The sequence below is a fragment of the Helianthus annuus genome, chromosome 16 (genome assembly GCF_002127325.2).
Source record: "Helianthus annuus cultivar XRQ/B chromosome 16, HanXRQr2.0-SUNRISE, whole genome shotgun sequence".
NCBI classification, from domain to species: domain Eukaryota; kingdom Viridiplantae; phylum Streptophyta; class Magnoliopsida; order Asterales; family Asteraceae; genus Helianthus; species Helianthus annuus.
This window is the reverse complement of record NC_035448.2, coordinates 59,072,328-59,082,658: the sequence shown is the minus strand read 5'-3', so window position 1 is coordinate 59,082,658 and position 10,331 is coordinate 59,072,328. Positions and strand designations below refer to the sequence as shown.

The following is a 10,331-nucleotide window of genomic DNA, read 5'->3' as shown; positions in this document are numbered from 1 at the left end:
GGGAGCGACCAAAATGTATCAAGACTTGAAGCAAAACTATTGGTGGCCCGGAATGAAGCGGGACACGGTGAAATACGTGGAAAAATGTTTGACGTGTCTGCAAGTCAAGGCAGAACACCAAAAACCATATGGTAAACTTCAGCCGTTAGAAATTCCGGTTTGGAAATGGGAGCAAATTACGATGGACCTATTGACCAAACTGCCTAAAACAAGTCGAGGTTTTGATGCTATTTGGGTAGTAGTGGATAGGTTAACCAAAAGCGCTCACTTTATTCCCATTCGTGAAACTTATACATCGGAGAAAATGTCGGAGGTTTACACCAACGAAATCATAGCAAGACATGGGGTACCGATATCCATTGTGTCGGACAGAGATACCCGGTTTACTTCAAAATTCTGGCGTGAATTCCAAGAACAGATGGGAACTAAATTGTTCCTTAGCACTGCTTACCATCCACAAACGGATGGGCAGAGCGAGAGAACAATACAGACATTGGGTGATATGCTACGGGCTTGCATTATCGACTTTGGGGGTAGTTGGGATGTTCATTTACCTTTGGTCGAATTCGCATATAACAATAGCTATCACGCGAGCATTAAAATGGCCCCGTATGAGCTATTATATGGCAGAAAGTGTCGGACTCCGGTATGTTGGGGAGAAGTGGGTCCGCGGGGGCTAGCGCCAACCGATATAATCCGAGCTACAAACGCTAAAATTGATATAGTTCGGGCACACTTGAAAGCGGCTCAAGACCGGCAAAAGGCATACGCAGATAAAAGAAAAAGGCCAATTGAGTTTCAGGTTGGCGATATGGTCATGCTAAAGGTTTCCCCATGGAAGGGTATCATTAGATTCAGAAAAAGGGGGAAGTTAAGCCCCAGATTTATTGGGCCATTTAGAATCACTGAACGGGTCGGTAAAGTGGCTTATCGACTTGAATTACCTGAAGAGTTGAGTGGAATTCATAGCACATTCCACGTATCACATCTTCGAAAATGTTTGGCCGACGAAACGGCTCATGTCCACTACGATGACATCGAGGTGGATAACAGCCTCAACTATGCGGTAAAACCAATTGCGATTTTAGATCGTAAGGAGAAAAGTTTGAGGAACAAGATAATAAGTCAAGTCAAAGTCAAATGGGAGCATAGAAGGGGCTCGGACACTACATGGGAGTCTGAGGAAGAAATGCGACGACTCTACCCCACATTATTTGGTACGTAATTCGGTTTCGGGGACGAAACCCCTTTTAAAGGGGGTAGACTTGTAACACCCCAAAAATATAAATCCTTATATTAAAATGAAAGAGATTTAATAAACAAGAATTAACCAACTAGAAATTTTAATTTAGTTAAAATTACAAATCTTGAAATAACTCATGATAGAGTTAAAACACTTAAAACTTAGGGATGGATCAAAGTTAAGGGACCAAACTTAGCAAAACTGAAACCTTGTTTACTAATGTTGTAGTAAACACCAAACATACACAAAAGTGTATGCCTGGGTCGATCAAAACACAAGGGAAATCAGAAGTTCTCTTCAAGAACCCTAGTTCACTAGAAATTGAGCAATTGGAGGTCCAATTCAGTCCCAAATCGAATTCCAAACACAAATTAGTGATCACCTCGTCATAGGGATCAAAAGGTATGTAAAATTTAGTGAAAATCCTATAACTTGAATTTCTCATGAAATTGGGAAATCTGAAAATTTGATGTGCATGTGTGTTATTTGGCTAGTTTAGAACTGATTTGGTGTTTTAGGGGTGAAGACCCAACCAATTCCATGTGAAAACATGACCAAATTCAGGAAACTCCATGAACACCTTGAAGGTGGGTTGTGGGTTTTACATGAAAATGATGAACACTAGGTTTTAGATGACTACCATAGTGTAAATTGATCATAGAAGATAACTTATAATAAGAATATGATGTTACATGCTTTATGAGAATTTCTTTGATAGTGAATTAGCAAAAAAAATGAGTTAAGGACTTGAATATGAATGACATGAAAATTCTGCCCTCAAGGTGTTTGTAGAAATGCCTCAAAGAGGGCTGATAAATAGAAATTTAAAGCTTAAACGCCTAACTAAGATGTTCCGGTATATTATGCGAAATGATGTCTAAAAAGGGTTCTAAATTGGTCTTGAATTGAACTCTATAGGACAAGATACCGGGACATCGAGCGGACAAGCCGGTGGTGATTCTCGTTTGAAGGGCGTGCGCTAAGGTATGTAACATGTCTCGTTACATTATGTAAATTTTAGATCGTGGTAGTGGATTATAAAAGTTCTAGTTAAATTGGATTGGAGCGAAGGCGTTGTCATATTTGAATACTAGTATGAATGATGAATTTAGCTCGTTGGTAGTTGCCAAGAAGGAAGGGAATTCCGTAGGCAAGCCAAACGGGTCAAACAATCAAGTAAACAAGATCCATATTCCGAATTTGATAAATTGATGTATGTAGTGGTTATAGTATGATGTACTAGAAATATTAGACCTGTGCTACTTTGATAATGCAGGATGTTGAAACCCGAAAGTTGAAATTTTTGGTTGAAATGCTCAAACCAAACAAAAGCATGAATTCCCAGGTGCTACCGTAAATTACGGTGTCACCGTAATTTACGGTAGAGGGTTTTGATTTACGGTGATTTGCTCCTGTGTTACGGTGCAATCAGGAATTTCCAGCACTCACCGTAATTTACGGTGGTACCGTAAATTACGGTGGAGCCTGGAACACTTTTATATTCTTATTTTTTTTTAGTGGGTAGTTAAGACTTTAAACCTTATCATTCTTAACCATCAAGAGCTAACGATCTAATTGTTGATTCTTAGGTATTTAGAAGTCAAGGATGGCGATCAAGCGTTTAGATGAATGAACCGAACACTCCACTTCGAAGCTTCCGCTATGTTAAACTTGTTAAACAGTGTTTCTTTGGTTGTAATCAAAGTCTTAAACAACTATATTACGTTCTACTTTGTTCTTAGTAGGCTAACCAGTAAAAGTTTTTTTGAAACTTATGTAAATTTTAATGGCTTTTGGTATAAAATAGATATTAAATTCTAGTATAAAAACAAGGGTGTAACAGACCCAGATGTAAAAAGTTTGAGATTTGGACTAAAATGGCAAAACTGGCCAAACCACAGGGACCAAAATGGCAGTTTACTCTAAAAAAATCATGTCCAAAGGGTTATATGATTGAGAAAGAAATAAGAGTAAACTGCCAAAATGGTCCCTGAGGTTTTGTCATTTTTGGCACTTTAGTCCAAAACTCAAATCTTTTAAATCTGGTTTCCTATGGTTTTAATTTTGTTGCCATTTTCATCCAAAATCAAAATATGGTCCGATTTTTCAGTTAACATCTAACTGTTTTTGTCTTTTTCCTTTCTTTTAACGAAGGACAAATGGTCTTTTAACGTTTTATTATAACAAACTAATAAAATCTGACCATTTTGCCCTTCTTTAAAAGAGAGGAAAAAGGCAAAAAAAAGTTGGTTGTTAACTGAAAAATCAGACTAGATTTTGCTTTTGGATGAAAATGGACAATAAAATTGAAACCACGAGGACATAGATTCAAAAAATTTGAGTTTTCAACTAAAGTAGCAAAAGTGATCAAACCTCATAGACCATTTTAGCCGTTTACTCAAGAACTAAATATGATATAACCATCTTCTTTATTCTAAACTCACACAAATAGAGAAAACATGATATAACCATCTTCTCTAAACCCCACACAAATGGAGAAAATACATTATTTTATTGTACAAATACAATATTATGTTATATGTGAAGTGGGTAGATGTTGATTTATTATATTATGAAGTTTCGTGCAGTGGATTACAATTTAGATCTCTACAAATCTTATTGATTGTAAACCGTATCATTTATCTCAAAAACAAAAGATATTTCTTCATATTTAAATACATTGCATTACACATTAAAAGGATGTTACTTCCATTTGTTTTTAACATCCTTCATCATCATGTCAAATGCACCAAGAACAGAAGAAGATGCAGAGTACAAAAAGCTCTGCGAGAACCACAAACACTTGATAGAAACACTACCCAAATGCAATGGATGGTGGACACCACACCTACATAACTACAATGGCTTCTGGTTAAGCCCTGATATCCTAAAAGCCAACTTGCTTCTACATACCTATTTCAAATCACACCCTACCGACATCTTCTTGGCCTCCTTCATGAAGTCCGGAACCACCTGGCTTAAAGCTCTTGTGTTCTCTACCCTTAACCGCCACTGCTACACCTTCTCCGACCACTATCTTCACAAGCACAACCCGCATAGCGCCTTTTCGCCACTAGACGCTGAATCCTACCCTATTACCGACTTCACTAACTCATCGACTCCTCGAGTCTTCTCTACCCATTTCACCCGCACTATGTTACCAGCTTGCATGAGCTCTTGCAAGTTTGTCTACGTCTGTAGGGACCCGAAAGACGTATTGATTTCCATGTGGCATTTCATGAACAAAATTAGATCCAAAGATCTACCTCCTCTTTCGTTGGATGAAGCGTTTGAGCTTTTCTGCCTCGGTGTGTCAGACTATGGGCCATTCTGGGAACAAGTTCTGTCATACTGGAGTGCTAGCTTGGAATATCCGGACAAGATTTTGTTCTTGAAGTACGAGGATATGAAGAAAGAGCCGGAGGTAGTAGTGAAGAAACTGGCAGCTTTTGTGGGGAAGCCGATAACGGTGGAAGAAGAGGAGAAAGGGGTGGTGAGGGAGATAGTTAAGTTGTGTAGCTTTGAGAATTTGAGTAATCTAGAGGTAAACAAGGAAGGTTTCGAAAAGTTTGGTAGGCTGGTGAACATAGAGAAGCGAGATTTCTTCAGAAAAGGAGTGATTGGAGATTGGAAAAACTATTTGACCAAGGAGATGAAAGAACGTATTGATGGAATCACTGCTCAGAAGTTCAAGGGTTCGGGTTTGATCTTTACTGCAACAGGTTGAGGTCATGAATGGCTACTTCATATTACCCCGATTATGATATCAGTATCATTGTAGCGTAAAGATTTGTGCTTCCAACATGTTGTTGTTGAAGAATAATATGAACTTCATGTTTGTATTGGAAGTCGATCTAGTAGAGCGAGTCTTTAAGCAGTGGCTTAATAACTGAAGGTTGTTACTACTTTGTTTTGTGTTTCTGTGTCTGTTTTTAGTCTGGGTCAATGTACTCGCTATATAATCCATATTTATGAATTGAATAACGAAACATTTCTTAGAAAAAAAAGTATTCCTTGTTCTGCTCAAAGTTCTCCCTCTCTTCCTCTCATGCTTCTTTAATAGAACATAGTTATGCCAAGACATGATGATTTGTTTTACTTTTTGTGTAGGAGAAAAGAAGCTGTCAAGCAATTTGTGAAGTTTGGTAATGTTTACTTGGTTAATTGTGGTTCTGATCTTGATCACGAGCTACACAGCAACATTAGCTTCAATGTTGATGGTTGAGCAGTTTGAATTAATTGGCATCAAATAAAGGAGTTTATGGAATACACGGGAACTCTTTTATGAGAGCGAGTAGTTACTGTGAACAACTTGGATTTCAAAGATCATAAACTTAGGCATTATCACTCGTATGAAGGTTATGCTCATGCTTTATCGAAAGGTGGGAAGCATATTGACAGTGCTGATGCCATTGTTGATGAAGTTCCTTACATCAAGATGTTTCTTAGTATGTACCCAGATAGCTATGCCATGGTTTCATCTGAACCTATTATTTCTGGTTTTGGCTTTGTAAGTAACCTTTTCACTTGCTCACTTTCACTATTGTACATGCCCATTCAACTTTGCTTTGGTAAGGCTTTGTATAGTTGCATTAACCAATATGACCACTCTTTCAGTCTTATATCTGACCCAAAGGTTGTAGGTTAATGTTGTACCCAAAAGTCTGAATGTTGATCGCTTAGGCGGTCTGTTTATTGTTAGTGGGATCTCTTTGGATTTAGCTCTTGTGATTTCTGTTGTTTACCTACTTCGTTCAAAGCTGGAGGTTCACAACATCATATCCCTGATAGATGGATATAATTTAATGGCTTCTATAAGATATCTATTCTATAGAAATGAAATTCAGACATAACTAACAAATGCAAGTTTTACTATGCATAAATTGTTGTTTTCAAGTAATATTTTTATTGTATGATAAACTATTCAGTTATTACAATGTAAAATTTTAATTCATATATGTTTTCCATTTATAAATAAAGATTGGTTGCTCTTACGCTGATAAAACTGATTGATAGTTATGATCATATCTTGTATTCCAAATAGTTTTTCATTGTGGTCTTGTCAAGGTTTTCAAAAGACTCTTTATAGATTGATAGAAAGAAATGTTAATGTAATATACCAAAATTTGAAAACCCTAAAATAATGAATATAAAATTATTTTGTCAGGTTTTTAAAACCAAATTGATTAAATGATTATCGACAATATTAGACAAAGTATAATTATGACTAGATAGAGGTGGTGATATGTAAATATAGTTAGAGGTATCATAGTGTAAGTATGTGTTCTATATAAACCCTCCTTGTTGCAAACATTATTACATAATCAATACCACACAATCAAACTGATACGTGTCAAAATAAGTAGAGGGGCCAAAATGTAATTGTTGTATAGTATAGGGTGTTCTTAGTTAGTTGTTAATTAGGTTGTTTACAAAAACAGATTATGAATGGAATAGAGGCTATCGATGATTTGAGATAAACTTCTTCTTCTTTGTGTTTCTTATTTCTCTTTATCGATCTTGTGCCTTGATTACCATTTGTGTTCATAACAATGGTATCAGAGTTTCCTTTCCTCTCGACTGTGGGTTAGGGTTCGAATTTCTTCAGCAACAATCAAAGTTAGGGCAACAAAAGGATTCCTTACAACAACAATCAAGATATACCGGTGATTCGTATCAACAGCAATTCACCGACGATTCAAGAACAAAAGATAATTCAGCAATTGATTTGAGAACAACGGGCATTAATCAAATTTGATGATTCAGAGCAGCAGCAACAAATTGACGATGGAATTAGCAATTCCAGTGGAAGAGATTATGGAACAAAGGCAAGAAGGTACGGTTAAGAACTATTGTGAGGAATTCGAAGTTTTGTTAAATCAGGTTAAAAGTTCTGAAGAAATTAGTGAATGTTATGCTATATACCTCTTTATTGATGGTCTTGAACCAGAAATTAGAGATGGTTTCATAACATGGCATCAATATAGTTTTCATAATGTGAAAGACTACATTTCTCTAGCTTTGAAATTGGATGCGAATGAATTGAAAGATTCATTTTCTCCTTATGATCCAAATTCTTCTCTATTTGACGCCTACAATGTATTCGATGAATTACCTGAGTTAGATCCATCTATTGATTTATTGGATGATACTCCAAATGCAGACAGGAATAAAGATCTTGGGGGAAAACTTTTGAAGGGTAATGATGATAACAGGGTGAATTCAAGTGATATTGAAGGTACAAAAGTTCCACGTAGTCACATTGTTGAAAGTGAAACTAATGGCATCAAGAATTTGAGTATCAATATGGAATTAGTTGGTCGTGATATAATAAAAAAAGAACCTGATGTATCAGACGAACCAAAAACTGAAAGCTTAAGAACTGACAACATAAATGGCGTTGCAATTGTGAGTGAAACAAGTCTAGAAAAGCATGTACCAAGACTCATATGTATTGATCTTGGATAAACTGCGAGTGATAAAATCAAGACGGGGACTTACCAACAAGAGTTACAATTGGAACAACTTACCTTTGGGAAGGAAAATGTTTCTCACCACTTCGCATGAGATAATTACATGGTTGGAAAAGAGATTGTTGAACTATGTTGTAGTAGAGTAAGAAGGCTATCAGATAACTGCATCAGGCTGCATAGGTTTTTGACATTCAGTGTCTTTGAATGGGAAAGTAAAATTGCTGATAGAACGGAGGAATTCAGGTTTTCACAGAAATTATGTGTTATGGATCAGGTTGTATTAAAAAAGAAAAAAATGGTGCATACGTGGCACAAATGGAAATCTAAATGGTTGTTTTCCATTATGTTCATGGATGGTTTTTGTTTGAAAGGGAAGGCAAAAGGGTACATATGGCACAGATGGAAAGCAAAACTAATGTTTCTCATTGTTATCATAAGGGGCTGTTGTTACATAGAAAAAAATACTGAACTTTCATGGTGTGATTGCAATAAAAAAGAACAAGGGGTCTCTAGGTGTGAGTATGCTGACAACATTAGGCAGTACATATGCTTGTCTTTGCTGAAGAATAGTGCATCAACCCTTATAACTAATATTACCATGAAACTAGAAGCTATGAAGTATTTTGTGGCGGTTTTAAAATCAATGGGAGACTGGATGATAAACAATCATGCCTACCTGATCCTTATACTACAAAGAAACATGAGTTTGAGCCTCTTGAGGGCTGGATGGAATTAGACTCCAAGGTGCTTTTGAGTCAACAGAGGTTGGGTGCCACAAACATGAAGTAAAGCAGGGGTTTGGTGGTCAAGCTTTCTCTTTTGTTTTTGACACTTTTGATTAATGAGTTTGGTTTGTTATGTTTTACTTTTGAGGTCAAAAGTTTTATAGGAGGGAAGTATTGATATGTGTCAAAATAAGTAGAGGGGCCAAAATGTAATTGTTGTATTGTATAGGATGTTCTTAGTTAGTTGTTAATTAGGTTGTTTACAAAAACAGACTATGAATGGAATAGAGGCTATCGAGGATTTGAGATAAACTTCTTCTTCTTTGTGTTTCTTCTTTCTCTTTATCGATCTTGTGCCTTGATTACCATTTGTGTTCGTAACACAAACGTTATGTTCCTTATAGCTAATCAACCAATCAGGTGTCAATGTCATCTCAATCCAATATCAAACCCACATCTTTAACCATTGCTAATCAACAATTGGAGTGGCATTTGGCCATGGCTAAAGAATTTACAGCCCTAGTAAAAAAATGGTACTTGGACTCTTGTGCCTCATGTGTGACACCCGGCTTTTCAGGCCGTACCGTACAATTGTAACTCGTGTTGTGAATAGGTAACAGGGCTATATGTGACTAGTTATGATGTTAATATGTGAAATTTAATGATTTGGTAAAATTAAACTTTGATAAAAATTATGTTGGCAACGGTAAAACTAACGCTTATCGCGTAACGGTTAAAATGCGAAATAAACGTCGGTGACCACCCGATCAGTGTTAAAATCCTAAAAATAGTCTGTTATGATTAGAATAATAATTTTAATCATATCCATGTGGAAAATAATTTAAAACGTTAAGAAACTCTATTTTTCGAATTTAAGCGCGTACTGCGCGATGCAGCGCGTGTACCGACAAAATATTGTCAACACAGCTTGTCAAGGCAACTGATAATCATTTTAGTAATAATTTGATGAGTTTATCAATTTAGAATGATAAAAATAAATAAAAACGCATAAATCCCTATTTTTGCAATTTTAAGCACGTACTGCGCAGCACAGCGCGCATACCGCCTAATATCGGCGACGTAGCCAGTCCAGGCAAACAAAATATTGTTCCTTAATATTTTGGCAGGTTTATTTTTATAGAATGATAAAAATAATTTAAAACGCACTAAAACGGGATTAAAACGCTAGATAAAATACCTGGTAATCAGTAAAATACCTATTATAACTCAAATTACATACAATATGTGTATGTATATATATATAATTGTGAGAGGGGAACAAGTGGGCGGCATTATGGGCTGCCACAATTCTCTTGAAAGAGGGAACTTGGACACTTGTCCATCCTATAGATATTAGAATGATGATTAAGCTTGTGCATGTCTCCATAAACTCACAATTCCAAGAACAAATTTAAAATTTTTCACTCTCTCTCTTCCTCGCTTGAATATCTCGGCCGAAACCCCCCTAAACACATCAACATTTCAATTTCAAAATCAAAACATGAAGATTCAAGGGCTAATTAAGGTGATTTCAAGCTCATAAGAAGGTTTGGAGGTGATTTCAAGTAGATTCAAGCAAGAACAAGACCCTAAATCATCACCTTTATCAAAAACCCACTAAAAATCTTGAAGGTATAAAATATTTTCTTTAAATATTGTTTTTGATTCATAGTAACAAAAAAGATAATGAAAGTTTCTCTTGCTTCTTGAATCTAAACATAAACTTGAAAATTTCATACAAATGAGTTTTAAATAGAATAAAAATGAGTGTGTGCATGTATGTATACATGGCAGAGAATGATGTGTGTGTATGTGTATATTGTATTTTGAATTTTTGATGAAAGATTTCTTGATTATTGATTTCTTGAAAAATAGGATGATTAAAGTAAG

At 36.0% G+C, this 10,331-nt stretch overlaps 1 protein-coding gene across 1 annotated transcript; it reads left to right on the top strand.

Annotated features, from left to right (window-relative positions):
- Positions 1 to 3,970: 3,970 nt before the first annotated feature.
- Positions 3,971 to 5,250, top strand: LOC110894462 (flavonol 3-sulfotransferase). The gene has a single exon (XM_022141690.2). The coding sequence runs from the start codon at positions 3,981 to 3,983 to the stop codon at positions 4,968 to 4,970; it is 990 nt and encodes a 329-aa protein (XP_021997382.1). The 5' UTR covers positions 3,971 to 3,980; the 3' UTR covers positions 4,971 to 5,250.
- The last annotated feature ends 5,081 nt before the right edge of the window (positions 5,251 to 10,331 follow it).